At 38.1% G+C, this 15,826-nt stretch overlaps 1 protein-coding gene across 3 annotated transcripts in view; it reads right to left on the bottom strand.

The window, feature by feature from the left end:
* SYT16 (synaptotagmin 16) overlaps positions 1-15,826 on the bottom strand; it is a 342,174-nt gene that overhangs the window by 74,090 nt on the left and 252,258 nt on the right. The window contains exon 1 of one of the 3 annotated variants that reach the window (XM_054448011.2): positions 8,198-8,327. The exons of the other annotated variants lie outside the window; for them this stretch is intronic. Within the exon in view, the coding sequence (XP_054303986.2) occupies positions 8,198-8,300 (103 nt within the window). The 5' untranslated portion in view covers positions 8,301-8,327. Of the gene's footprint in view, positions 1-8,197; positions 8,328-15,826 lie in introns of those variants that run through there. 3 annotated transcript variants of the gene reach the window in all.

Here is a 15,826-nt window from a genome sequence, read left to right as displayed (position 1 = left end):
CTGATCTTCTCTTTTATGGAGCAGCTTCTCCATGAACATAAGAGTACATCTTTGTCATCTCACTTAATTCTATTGGCTGCATCTAACGCCACAGTAGGGCTTGAAAATCTAAGTGTCAGAAGAGACTAGATTTCCCAGCATTACTCCAATAAGCTATGCAAATACCATTCCATCAGAAAACCACCATAATGACCAGTCTTTTCACACCTCCATGTGCTGGGCATAGCACTCTAGGATGGGATGGACCAATGCATATAGGAGAGATCCAGGGACAACAGGAACAAAATCAAACTACTTCCACCTCTAGAGTACAGGACCAGCTAAGCACCTGGGGAGATACATGAATGTGAGGGGTGTCTGGATTAGACAACAATTGGAGTGCTTTCCAACTCTGAGATTCCATTCTAATTTATATTTTTAGGCCAATTTTTAAAATTTAAGTAGTCATAAGTCATCCATTTCAAATGAGTTAGCCAATGCATGGATATCTTTCCATCTATAAAATTAATAATTGCAACTAATTTATTAGTATATGGTTCTTGATTTTTTTTCAGTGAGCCATTGATCATCCACAGAGCAAAAATTCTCCTTGCCTGATATACAATCATACAGCAGTTATAACATATATACCAGCTACCTTCTTAGGACTTTGCATCTACCCATTCCATGAAGTAGGAATTTTATTCTGATTATATAGATAGAAACAAAAGACAGAGAAAAGTTAAGTAACTTGTCATAAGGCAACAAATTTAAGACATTACCAAAGTTGGGACTTAAGCGTAGCATCTATGTCCCTAACCACTGTGCATATCATCAGATTTCATTGCATTAGGAAGCTGAAGCCCTATCTAGCTTACTCCTCATAGTAAGGTTCAGGGAGCTCTCCTGCTTCCACCCTGAAACCTGTTAAGAGTGCTTTCTTTGTGATGGATAAATGAAGAGCAGAGCAGTGAAAAGGGCAGTAGTAGTGTAGATGTGAGTGCATACAGGCTTATTGCTCCTTGTGGGATTATAAGTACATCTGCACATGCTATTCTAAGCCTCACTCCCCAAGGACCTCAGGGAATTCTCAGTCTAAAAATGAAACCTGCAATCTCTTGCAAAGGCCACTGAGCAGCAATAGAAGTCAATAGTGGCACTGTTACAGTAATAAAAGCAATCCTTCATGCAGCATTTATCACATGCCAGGCATTGTTCTACTGCTTGACATATGTTAACTTATTCACTCCTCACAATAACCTAAGGAAGTAGGTACTATTATTATCCCCAGGCTATGGATGAAGAAACTAAGGCACAATGAGGTTAATAACTTGCGACAGTCATAACAGTTTATAAGCAGTGGGCCAAGATTCAAACCCAAGCTGTCTTGCTCCGAAGTCCATGTTATTAATAGTCCATTACGCTCCCTCTACCATCTGTTTCCCCATGGAAAAAACTTCTTAAATTCTGGACAAAATGGATGCAACTGTGTTTTATCACCAGAAAAATAAAATCACATACTTTGGGCTGGAAAAGGTTTTCATGAGCATCTATTCCCTCTATTTCACATAGAAAAACTAAAACCAAAAAGCTGAAGTGATTTGCCCACCATCGCATCAAACAAGCACCAATCTAAAGTCTACCATGTTCCAAGTCAGTGGTTTTTCCATAGCATTTTCCAATCTCTCCCCAATGTTTTTTTTTTTTTTTTTTTTTCAAATTTCAAGTTTGGTTCTTGTCTATTTGCAAGATCCCAGCTACTTGCCTTTCAATGTATCTATGCTACCAACTAAATAGCTGATGTGGGTTTCATTTAACTTAATCTTTGAAAATCACAAGGTCTCATCTAAGTTGTGACACTTATTTCAGCAATAAGATAGTATTTTCTGAAGCATCATATAAATACCAAGTTCAAATCCCTTTCCAATTAAGTACCAAGGAAATAATACAGTAGAAAATTTTATTAAAATCTTTACCTCTTCATCCAATTAACTTGCTAATGTGACAGAAAAAAAGTTACACAATTATTGTAAATGTGGATACACCTTGAAGCTGAAAGACTGCTCATTTCACTCAATCACAGAATTCAGACAGATCTCAGATATCATCTAAACATCTGCCACCAAAGAGAAGGCTGACTCTCCTGCAATCTTTCTGATACATGTACTCCAGCAGCTTCATCCCTTTATTAACACACAATCAAGGTGCTACTGTGGGCTTCTTGCACTGGCAGGCAGTTAATGAGTTTGACAGGCAGAGAGGTATCCAAAAATGACCTATCAATATCAAGTTCCTATTGCAATGAAGCCAGAGTGTTCCTCTCTCTAATTTTTAATCATTTTTTTTCTAGTTTAAGGAGGAGCAGAGGAAATTCCATCTTTATCTTCCAAAGAGACGGGATGGTGGGGTCTTAGTATGATAGAAACTGGCTGTTGGGAGTAGTATCAGCCACAGCTAGAGTGGTTAAGAGTGCAGAATGTGAAGACAAGCTGACAGAGTTTAAAACTGGGATATTACATTTGCGAGTCTTGGACCTAATCAAGTTCCTTTAATCTCTCTAAACTTCAGTGTCCTCATTTTGATATCCCTTACCTCTTAAAATTGTTGAGAAGACTAAATGAGATAAGCCATGTAAAGGCACTTAGCATATGTCTGGCATATGATATACTTTTTAAATGTTTAACTACTATTGTTATATTCATCGTCTTCATTAGCAACCCCCATCATGTCACTGCCCTTTGTGGAAATCCTTTTCTCCAGCTTGGCATTTATACGCAAAGGAAAGCATGTGCCCTCTCCCAGGGTCTGACTTTGAGAACTCACCATTAGGGTTGTTGTAGTGGAAGGGTGGAAAATACAAGGACTGAGGCAGGAGGAGATAAAGCTGATAGTGTGGGTTGTACTTCCCACCTTACCTTACAATCCTTTTTCCCAAGCCTGGAGGTGGAGTGCTCTGTAGGAGCTAACAACACTGCCTGGAAGTGGGAAGTGCCCAACACCTGCTCATTTTGTTGCTTCTTTTAAGGAAACAAAATTACCAACTGGCGATGCAAAGAGAGGATTTCTTGAGCCTGTCTGCTGCTACTTTACAGATGGAGAAAAAAATTATAAATGATCAGAGCAGCTCCAAGCTTATTAATTCCTTCCCTCCCACATAGGAGCAATGCAGTGGAGGCAAGTATTGCTCACATCGTACAGACGGGAAGTAGAGACAGGTAGGGGTGGGTTGTGCTCAGTGGTGCAGTACCTGAGTGCTACTTTCAACTACAATTTCAGGAAATCCCTTAGATACAAAATTTCTCCAATATCCACAGCAAATGGCTGCCTGTGTTGGTTGGATAAGGATAGAAATAAGGATAAGAAAAAGCAGAAGGGTGATCAAAGATGACAACTGCCCACATTAGATCCTAGAAAAAATGGCCACATTTCTAAAAGCACAATCTGGCCATTCCCGGACTCAAACAAATTAGGAAAAGAGTTTTATAAATTACCCAGTCTTGATTTTTTTCAGACTATTCCCTGAGGAAGTGTAAGGTTCCCCAAAGGAGCTTCAATGCCAATGTAGACGTGGAGGTGTGTAAGGGATGCAATGCACAGGTTGGGCTCTGCACCCTTTTCAATCAGGGCTATTTTGTTTTAATATGCTTTACATTTTCATAAGATTATGCTGGGGGGAGAAGGAAGACTCTGACACATTAAGTTTTAAAAACATTGATGTAAACAAACTCCTTCATTCTCCCTCATCCCCCCATCAAATAGAGAAACTAAGGCTGAGGCTACTTAAGAGACTTGAGTACAATCAAATAGCTAGTAAGTGGCAGAAAAAAGATCAACATCTGGTCCTCCTGCAAACATCTGTTTTGTCACCCAAACCTTGTATGAGATGTTTTGACAACTCCATTTCACATAGGAACAAAGCGATGGCACTTGTAATAGTTAAATATGAGTGAGTCATATAGAAAATCTTCCATTACAATTAGTAACATACAAAGCACTATACTAGGAAACAAGTTACAATATTGAAAATTCCAGTTCTGATAATGGCAGAGTGATTCAAACTAACCCCTCTACAAGTAAAAATTATAAATTCACAACGACATTTTTTAAGTCAACTATTTGAAGGCATGGTGAGCAAGAGCAGGCAGAAATTGGAGGAGATCCAATTTCTGAAAGAAGGGAACACAGATTATATATATACTTGCTGGTTTTTTTTCATTGCTGTAGCAGCTACTGAGAAAGAGGTGTTAAAATCTCTAACTTTTATTTTGAAATTTTATTTCCTGTTTTAGTTTGTTACTTCTTCCTTCATGTATTTTGAAGCCCTTAATAGTTGCATACACACTTACAATTTTGTGTCGTCTTGATGAATTGACCACTTTACCACGACAAAACATACTTCTTTCTTTTTCCTAATACTACTTGTCTTGAAGTCTACTTTGTCTGATATTAATGTAACTGCACTAGCTTCCTTATGCTCACAGTTTGCATAACTCATATTTTTTAATTCTTTCATTTTCAACCCGTCTGTGTTTATATTTAATGTATGCTTCTTATAGCTATAATACAGTTGGGTCTTGCTTTTTTCTTCATTTTGACAATCTGTACTTTCAAATGAGATATTTATTTAATTTGCATTTAATGTATGAACATTGTTGGGTTTAGGTATGTCATTTTGCTGTTTGTTTTCTATTTGTTGCGTCTGTTTTTTCATCTTCAGTTGCTCTTACTACTTTATGTATGTGTTAATAACCTCTTTGCTTAGAATTCAATTTTAATTTGTCTATTAAGTTCTTTGGCTATACCTATTTGCATTTTCTTCTGTCAACAGTTGTTCTAGGGATTAGGTCCTAAGTGAATCACAGTCTATTTTAAGACAGTGTTATATCAATTTACAAAATTTACACGTTGCATTATACAATATTATACCACTCTACAATGATTTGTACTTTGCAACAGTATAAATAATGTACCTCCCCTCTCCTTTGTGTTACTGTCATCTCATATTTAACTTCACAGTTTATCAACCCCACAATGCAATATTGTATCTTTTATTATCTCTGTACCTTGACATACAGTTGATCATAATGACATGCACTTGAAAAGAGTGTTCTGCAGTTTTGGGATATAGAGTTCAATAAATATCAAATAGTACCAATCGCTACACAACTCTTATAGAAAGAAGAGAAAGAAAGAACATTTCTCAACCCATTTTATGAGGCCAGCATAATCCTAATATAAACACTTTCTAACAAAGACATCACAAGTATAGAAAATCATATGCCAATATCTCTTATGATTATAGTCATGAAAAATCCTCAGCAATATATTAAAAAAAGAAATCCAATAATGTATTTAAAGGATTATATATTATGACCACATAAGGTTTACCCTACAAAGGCAAGGTTGGTTTAAGACACCAAAGTTGATGCAATTCACCAAATTAACACAATAAAAAAGAAAAATCAAATAATCATCTCAATACATACAGAAAACAATGCTGACAGAATTTATTGTCAATTTCTGATAAAAAAAAATTTCACCATCCTATGGATATTTCTCAATCTTGAAAGAAAAGGAGTGAAGGGAATCTACTAAAACCCTATAGCTAAAATCAACTGCGAGAATTACTTAGTGAATTTGGCAAGGTCATTATATAAAAATCAATTCTATTTTTGTATTCTAGTAATAAATTACAAATGAAATTTTTAAAAAATTCCATTTAGAAAAAGCATCAAAATGCACTAATACTTAGAGATAAATTTAACAAAAGGCATTCAAAACTTTTACACTAAAAGCAATAAAACATTACTGAGAGAGAATAGAGGACTCAATATTGTTAAGATGCTAATTTCCCTCAACCAGTATAATGATTTAATGCAATCCAAACAGATATTTTTTGTCATATTTGACAAGTAGACTCTAAAGTGTTTAAGAAAACATAAAGGACCTAGAGTAGTCAAAATAATTTTTAAGAAGAACAAAGTAGGGGGACCCACCTATCTGATTTTAAGACTTATTACATAGCTACATTAAATCAAGACAACTTGCTATTGGCAAAAGGATAGATCCATAAATCAATGAAGCAGAATAGAGAGTCCAGAAATAGTGCCACACAAGTATGGTCTATTATTTTTTCACAACAGTGCCAACGTAATTCAATATTAAAGTCTTTTCAAAAACTGATGCTTAAGCATATGGGTATCTATTTGGGAAAAGAAACATCAACCCTACTATCTCACATTGAGTGTGTGTGTATGTGTATATGTATACATATACACATATATATGATTTTGATTAATTTATGTATGTAGCTATACATATATGTAAATTAATCCTAAATCTAACTGTAAAACTTTAAACTGTATAACACCCAAGGAAAAACTTCAGAGCAATCTTTTGTGACCTTCGGATATACAAAAACATTAACCATACCAGAAAAAAATTGCTAAGTTGGACTCCATCAAAATTAAAAACTTTTGCTCTTTGAACAATGTCATTTACAAAAAGGCAAACCATAGGCTGAGGGAAAATAAAGGGCTTCTATCTAGAATTTATAAAGACCCTTCACAACTCATAAATAACACAACCAACAAAATTAAGAAATCCAGACACTTCATAAATTAATGTGTACAAATGGCCTATAAACAAATGAAAGATGCTCCACATCAGTGACCATCAGGGTAAGACACAGTAAAACCACATGAGATACCAATAAACTGAGGGCAGTTTTTAAAAATCTTTTCTTTTTTTAACTTTTAAATTCAGGGGTACATGTGCAGGTTTGTTACATAGGTAAACTTGTGTCATGGGTTTTTTTTGTACAGATTATTTTATCACCCGGATATGAAGCCTAGTACCCATTAGTTATTTTTCCCGATCCTCTCCCTCCTCCCACCCTCCACCTTCCCAAAGGTTCCAGTGTCTGTTGTTCCCCTCTATGTGTCCATGTGTTCTCACCATTTAGCTCCTGCTTATAAGTGAGAACATGTGGTATTTGATTTTCTGCTCCTGTGTTAGTTTGCTAAGGATAATGGCCTCCAGCTCCATCCATGTCCCAGCAAAGGACATGATCTCATTCTTTTCTATGGCTGCATAATATTCCAGGGTGCATATATGCCACATTTTCTTTATCTAGTCTACCACTGATGGACATGTAGGCTGATTCCATGTCTTTGCTATCGACAAAATTTTAAAAACCTGAACATATCAAAGTCAAGGAAGCAAAGCATCTGGAGCCCTCATACACTCCTGGTGAAAATGTAAAATGATAAAACTACTTTTGAACACTATTTGGCAGTTTCTTAAGAATTTAGGCCAGGCATGGTGGCTCATGCCTGTAATCCCAGCACTTTGGGAGGCCAAGGCGGGCAGATCAACTAAGATCAGAGGTCAAGACCAGCCTGGCCAGCATGGTGAAACCCCATCTCTACTAAAAAATACAAAAATTAGCTGGGCCTGGTGACACATGCCTGTAATCCCAGCTACTCAGGAGGCTGAGGCAGGAGAATCACTCACAGGAGAACCTGGGAGGCAGAGGTTGCAGTGAGCCGAGATTGCACCACTACACTCCAGCCTGGGTGACAGAGCAAGACTCTTCTCAAAAAAAAAAAGAACTTAAACATAACATACATTTGACCATATAACCTAGCCACCCACTTCCAGATATTTTCCCAAGAAAAACAAAGACACATGTTCACACAAAGACTTACAAATGTTCATAGAAGCTTCATGTGTAATAGTCAAAATCTGGAAGCAAACCAAAAGCCTGGCAACACATGAACAGATAAACAAATTGTGGTATATAAATACAATGAAACATTACTCAGGAATCAAAAGGAAGGAACTATTTATACCTGCAACAACATGAATGAATCTCAAAAGCATTAAACTAGTGGGAAAAAAGGTGAAAAGAATGTGCATTATGTAACTCCATTTATATAATAATCTAAAAATTCAAAATAATATATAGTGACAGAAAACAGATCCTTGGTTGCCTGGGGTGGGGTTAGAGAGAGAGATGGATTACAAAGAGGCAGGAGGAAATTTTTGGAGTGATGTAAATATATGTTTTCTTGACTGTGGTATTTGTTTCACAAGTACAATATGTCAAAACTCATCAACTTGTGTACTTTATGGGCCGTTTATTGTACTTCAAGTGTGCCTCAATGGAGTTTTTTTAAGTGGCTTAAAAGAAATCTATATCTTATAGCAGCCTTACCTCTTTCCATTGCGAGACCCAGAGGATCTCCGCTTGGTGACTCAAATATTCCCAGCATTAAGTCATTTCTGTGCAGTTGAGAAAGCTCAAATCCATAAGTCATGAACCAATAAGTACTTGTCTTCCTGCTCTAAACCTAGGAAAGAAGCCCGAGTACCCATGAAATGTTGCATTTCTCTACTCCCCACTGTATTTACCTGGGAAGTTCTTCTGGCATTCCTATTTCTATTGTGAGTTCCTAGACAAGCCTTTAAATCCAGCCCAGAGCTTACTTGTCTGACCCCACCCCCATGTCTCTAGTTATTGGACCCTCTTCCCTGTCCCAACAGCCACGAACTAAGGTCAAACCCAATTAACTCTGAATACAGACAATGATACTACAACCTGGGGCCTTCTGGTGCCATATTCAGCCCATTATATTTATGCCCATGAGAAAAAGTGTTTACCTATTGTGATGGTTAATATTGAGTGTCAACTTGATTGGACTGAAGGATGCAAAGTATTGTTCCTAGGTATATCTGTGAGGGTGTTGCCAAAGGAGATTAACATTTGAGTCAGTGAACTGGGAAAGGCAGACCTACCCTCAATCTGGGTGGGAACCATCTAATCAGCTTCCACCATGGCCAGAATAAAAAGCAGGCAGAAGAACGTGGAAAAAGTAGACTGGCTGAGTCTTCTGGCCTCCATCTTTCTCCCACACTTAATGCTTCCTTCCCTTGAACATCGGACTCCAAGTTCTTCAGCTTTGGGACTCTTGGACTTTCAACCACAGACGGAGGCTGCACTGTCGGCTTCACCACTTTTGAGGTTTTGGGACTCGGACTGGCTTCCTTGCTCCTCACCTTGCAGATAGCCTATTGCAGAACTTTACCTTGTGATCATGTGAGCCAATACTTCTTAATAAACTCCCCTTTATATATCCATCCATCCTATTTGCTTTCTTCCTCTAGAGGACCCTGACTAATACACCAATATCAGCCCCAAGTTGTCCTTGCATCTTTGAGCAGGGATTTGTGTTGCTGATTATTCACCTAAGGGATCCACCCTATATCAAGGGCTCCTCTAGCCTCTTTGAGGCTTATTTTCTTTCCCCACCAGACCAAACCCATCAAAGATAAAAGAAGAGCCATGATGAAAGTACTGAGAGGTAGGGTGATTGGTTCTGACTGCAGGGATCACAAAACCCTCACCATAGGTAGTATTCTAAACAGATCCATATCTGTAGTCAGATTCACTGGGCCCTCGTTTCTCACTGCAAGGACTCTCTCAAGTAACGATGTTTTCTGAACATTTGGCTTTGATGATTACTCTAAGCTGTTTCATCACTGCAACAAGATTCACCTAGACAAAAGCAAGTGTGAAACTGTCAGCCTCTCTGACTCTTCTAAGCTCTGCTCTCTCATTTGTATGCCTCCTACAAGGGAATTGCTTGATAGGACCCAAGTGTTGTGTTGTTTCCCTACTATGGTGGCATTTGCATACAAATTAATGGCCAAGACTGTAATTTACTCTGCTGAGAACTGAGGTGGCCTGATAATTAAATTTCTGCACATGCAGAGAAAACACAAAACCAAACGGTTGTTCTTGCTTTCTTTCCCCAAACCCCCAATATTTCTCTATCACTCCAATGAATCCTTACAAGAAAATGTTGAGTCAACATTTTAATCTGCAAATTCTCTGATTAGAAAGATTTTTTTTTTAATCTCAAGCCATAGATTCTAAAATGAAGGGCCTGGGATGTGTAAACAGGCTGAAAAAGATCATGAATGGCTCTTGCAATTTTCAGGTGTTGTGAGTTTCCAGCTTTCTAGCTGTTCAGTTCATTTACTAGTCTTCCCATCCCATGCTGTAAATCATCCTCAAGGCAATTTCTAAAGTTATTCTTTTATCTCACAGTACAGCCAAGTCAAGCTACAGAGATAATTTCTATAAGGCAGTTACAAACTCTCCTCAGCATCGACTCTATAATGAATATATCCAAATATATCACAACTGAAAATAAATAGACTGAATATTAAGAATAGACTCACTGGCCAGGCACAGTGGCTCACATCTGTAATCCCAGCCCTTTGGGAGGCCAAGGCAGGCACATCACCTGAGTCCGGGAGTCTGAAACCAGCCTAGGCAACATGAGGAAACTGTGCCTCTACAAAAAAATACAAAAATTAGCTGAACGTGGTGGCATGCACCTGTAGTCCCAGCTACTAGTAAGGCTGAGGTGGGAGGATCGCTTGAGCCTGGGAGATTGAGGCTGCAGTGAGCCATGATCATGCCACTGCACTCCAGCCTGGATGACAGAGTGAGACCCTATCTCAAAAAAAAAAAAAAAAAAAAAAAAACTCACTTAACTAAGTAACAGCTTTTTTAAAAGCCATATTCCAAAAAAAAAATCATACAACCTGTAGATCAGATATTTGGTGGTGGTGTGCTTATGCTAGAGTAGCAGCCCCCAAATGATTCCCTGATAAAATCTAATAGTAAATAACTTTTCTCCATTTGCAAAAAGAAAAATGGAAAAGGTTTTCTAAATGTTCACTTCTCCCCCTAATACTTCTATGCTGTGGATGCCTGTTATCACACACATGCTGACAAGAATAAGCAGGTAATAAAACAAATGAATATTAACAAAGAAACTTGGAAATAGCTAATCATGTTTCTTTCTCCAGCTTGCTTTGTCATGGATATGCACATTCATGGCTGTGACTGTTAAATGGCTTCCATAATCCAGTCATATTTTCCACTGGTAAAATGGTTCCTGATTCATGATGAAAATAAATCCATTAAAGTTTCATGGGGTTCCAGAAAAAGCACCTCGACTTTTTAGGCATTCAACCACCTAAAAACAAGCCTGGCACCATTGAACAAAAAATTGCCCTAGGTATAATAATGCCTTTTGTTCCATTCATTTTCGTAATTGTCATACAGAGTTTAGTTCACCTTCTATTATTTTTCTTATTTACATTTTCTAATTAGGTTTATGTAGTCATGACTCCCCTAACATTTCTGAGGAATTTGCAGTCGTAATTCTTACTTCTCTAGTCTCTGCCCTTAGCGTCTATTATACTATTAAGAATAAAGCACATGCTTCAATAGTGAATGCACAAAGGAATTTAAACATTAGTACAATACTGTATTAGGGTTCTGCAGAGAAATAGAATCAATAGGATATAAATGTGTGTAGAAAGATTTGTTGTAAGAGATGAGCTTATGCAATCATGGGAGCTGAGAAGTGCCAAGGTCTGCAGTCAGCATGCTGGAAACCCAAGAAAGCCAGTGATGTAGTTTCAGTCTGACTTTGAAGGTCTGAGAACCAGGGGAACCAATAGCATAAGTTCCAGTCAGAGTCCAGACACTTAAGAATCAGGACAGCCGATGATGTAAGTTTCAGTCTGAGGGCAGGAGAAGGCTCATGTCCTTGAGAAAGGATCCCCTTTCCTCTACTGTCCAAAAAACGTCTTTTTCATTTCCATCTGAGACTTCATCAGAATGGACTTTACTGTCCACATTTCTACCAACAATCTGGACATGATTATTTACATATTCTCTTGGAAGATGGGAGTTTTCTCTAGAGCTCTCCTCTTTTTTGAGCCCTTACCAGAATCACTTTTAAAAGTTCCTTCATGACAATTTTGGCATCTTCTAGGATGTACTTCAAAACCCTTCCAGCCTCTACCCATTACCCGGTTCCAAAGCTTCCTTCACATTTGTAGATACTTATTACAGCAGCACCCCACACTGCTCAGAACCAATTTATGTCTTTCATGCTGCTATAAAAAAGTATCATAGACTGAGTGATTTATAAACAGCAGACATTTATTTCTTATAGTTCTTGAGGCTAGAAGTCTGAAATCGGGATGCCAGCATGCTCAGGCTCTGGTGAGGGCCTTCTTCTGGGCTGCAGACAGCTGACTTCCCTTTTTATCCTCACATGACAGAAAGAGAGCTCACTAACTCCCTTGCCTTTTCTTATCAAGGCACTAATCCCATTCATGAGGGCTCCACCTCCATGACCTAATGACTTCCCAAAGACTCTACTAAGTACCAACCCATCAGGATTAGGGTTTTAACAAATGAGTGTTTTGGGGGGATGTAAACATTTAGTGCATAACACCCCACAAACACACAGAAGATAATACATTAGAGGGATTAAACTAGGTTAAGGAAGGATGGAAAATAATCAAAGAATACATAGTAATCTCATGCATATGTGGAAGATTTACAAAAATTAGCCCTGTATCAGGCCATGAGCACAGAAGCTTCAGAGCTACAATTAGACCACATTCTAATTTCAACACCGTTAGAAATAAAAGTCTCTTAAAAATTATAAAAATGCTTTTGGAAACCAGAAACCACATTTTTAAATAATTGATGGGTCAAAGAAGAAGCCCTAATTGGAATGATAAAATATTTATAACTGAAAACTAATGAACACATCACATATCATACATTTGTGGGGTATAGTTAAAGTAGTACTTAAAGGAAATTCATGGATTGATTTAATGCACATATTGGAAAGCAAAAAAGATTGAAAAATTAGTATGATAAATGGTCAACTTAAGATGTTATCAACCAGCAGTTTAAACCAAAGCAAAATACAAGGAAGAACTATAAAAGATAAAAGCAGGTATTAATAAAAATATTAATATAAAGAAAACATAACAAAAGCAGAGAAGATAAACACTGCATTTTTTAAAAATGTCTCCCAGGCTGGAGTGCACAGCTCACTGCAGCCTCAACCACCCAGGCTCAAGGGATCCTCCCCACTCAGCCTCCCAAGGAACTGAGACTACAGGTGTGTGCCACCACACCCAGCTGATTTTCTAATTTTTTATGAAGACAGAGTTTCACCAGTTGCCCAGGCTGATCTCAAACTCCTGGGCTTGGGTGATCCACCTGCCTCGGCCTCCCAAAGTGCTAGGAATACAGCCACCATGCCCAGCCAAAAACTGCATGTTTTAACGATAAGCCACTAACAAGATCGATTAAGACTATATATACAGTGAACCTTTAAAAATCCGAAGAGAAAAAAATAAATTTAAGCAACTAAGCAATTTTAAAAAGAAAAATATAAAACATATAGACCAATAACCATTACAGAAATAATATTTAGAAAAAATTCCAAAAGACTTATCACACCCAGATGGTTTTATACACCTTTTTCCAACCTTCAAAGACTAGATGACTGCTCTTTTATATAAGCTGTTTTAGAAGGAAAAACTTCCCATATAATTATATGAGAATAATGTAAACTCAAGGAAGGTAATTTATATAGTAGCTCATCTCACTTATGATCCTAGTAGCAAATATCCTAAACTACATAGCAGCAAACAAAATTTATTTATTTATTTATTTTTTTTAGACAGAGTCTCACTCTGTCACCCAGGCTGGAATGCAATGGCGCAATCTTGGCTCACTGCAACCTCCGCCTCCCAGGTTCAAGCGATTCTCCTGTCTCAGCCTCCTGAGTAGCTGGGATTACAAGTACGTGTCACCATGCCTGGCTAATTTTTGTATTTTTAGTAGAGATGGGGTTTTACCATGTTGGCCAGGCTGGTCTCGAATTCCTTACCTCGTGATCCACCCACCTCGGCCTCCCAAAGTGCTAGAATTACAGGTGTGAGCCACCACACCGGCCACAAAATTTATAAGGTATTAAAAATAGTTGTCCTTAGTATATGCAGAAGATTGGTTCTAAGATATAACCCCCACATATGCTTATCAGCACTTACTCAAGTCCAGCAGTTAGCCCAGCAGAACGCACAAAGACTTGGAACCAACCCAAATGCCCATCAATGATAGACAGGATAAAGAAAATGTGGCACATATACACAATGGAATACCACACAGCCATAAAAAAGAATGAGTTCATATTCTTTGCAGGGACATGGATGAAGCTAGAAACCATTATTCTCAGCAAACTAACACAGGAACAGAAAACCAAACATGATGGGTTGATGGGTGCAGCAAACCACCATGCCATGTGTATACCTATGTAACAAACCTGCACATTCTGCACATGTATCCCAGAACTTAAAGTAAAATTAAAAGAAAAAAAGAAAAGTCAACCCTTTATATAGGCAAGTTTTGAATCCCAGGAATACTGTAATTTCTCTTTCCTTTCCTATTTTTTTTTTTCAAAGACAGGGTGTTGCTCTGTCACTCAGGCTGGACTGCAGTGGTACAATCATAGCTCACTGCAGCCTCAAACTTCCGGGATCAAATGATCCTCCCTCCTCAGCCTCCAAGTTGTGTATTTTTGATCCATGTGTGATTGAAAAAGACCCCCATAAAAATGGAACTGTGAAGTTCAAATCTATGTTATTCAAGGGTCAGTGGTACATTAAGAATAAGAGCCTACAGCATAGGCCAGGCATGGTGGTTCATGCCTGTAATCCCAGCACTTTGAGAGGCCGAGGTAGGAGGATTGCTTGAGGCCAGGAGTTCTAAACTAGCCTGGGTAACATAGCAAGATTCTATCTCTACAAAAAGAGTTTATAGCAGTCATGCAAAGAAGTTTAAGTATCATGAAAGTCTCTTAAATATAATTAATCTCATTGACAGGTTAGGGATGAAAAACATAATCATCTCAATAGATGTGGAAAATCAATTTTAAAAATTTCAACATCAAGGCTGGGCACGGTGGCTTATGCCTGTAATCCCAGCACTTTGGGAGACCAAGGCAGGCAGATCACGAAGTCAAGAGATCGAGACCATCCTGGCTAACATGGTGAAACCCCGTCTCTACTAAAAACACAAAAAATTAGCTGGGCATGGTGGTGGGCGCCTGTAGTCCCAGCTACTCAGGAGGCTGAGGCAGGAGAACGCTGTGAACCCAGGAGGCGGAGCTTGCAGTGAGCCGAGATTGCACCACTGCACTCCAGCCTGGGTGACAGAGAAAGACTCCATCTCAAAAAAAAGAAAAGAAAGAAAAATTTCAACATCCATTCCTGATTTTTTAAAAAAGAAAGTCTTAAAAAACTAGGAATAGAAGATAACTTTCTCGACCTGAGACAGAAAATCTATCAAGCATCACAGTCAATAGCGAAACTTTAGCATTCCTCAGAGATAATTCAAGACAAGAATACTTATTCTCATCACTTCCTTTTGAGGGGGTACTGGAGGTCTTAGAAGTACTATAAGACAAGAAAAATAAATGAAGTACATGAATTGGAAAGCAAGAAATAAAATTTCAAAAATAGAACTTTCTATGTTAAAAAAAAAAAAGAGAGAGAAACCACAGGCAACCTTTAAAACTATTAAGAATTTATCAAGGACACTTCTGTTTCTGATCAAGATGGAATAACAAGTACCGAATTTACCGCCACATAGACATAAAACAGGCAAAGATGGGGGCATAAACAATGGTTGTCAAGATACTGAACTCTAGTAAACAAAAAACAGGGATTCCTGAGAGGTGAGAAATGAGAAAGGTAAGTCCTATGACTGTTCAAGCTGGCTCCCTACAGAAAATTACCAGGCCACAGCTCAGAGGAGAGGACTCAAGATAAGGCTGGTGGTTTCCCTAATTTGAGAAGATGGAGTTAGATGTCCAGGGAGGTCAAGGATGTAAGAGCTCACAGAAACAGTATTAAAGAGGAAAGCTGCCAAGAGAAAGAACTCCAGAGATAT

This window comes from Pongo pygmaeus, chromosome 15, assembly GCF_028885625.2.
Source record: "Pongo pygmaeus isolate AG05252 chromosome 15, NHGRI_mPonPyg2-v2.0_pri, whole genome shotgun sequence".
Taxonomy (NCBI): domain Eukaryota; kingdom Metazoa; phylum Chordata; class Mammalia; order Primates; family Hominidae; genus Pongo; species Pongo pygmaeus.
This window is presented reverse-complemented; position numbering and strand designations above follow the sequence as displayed.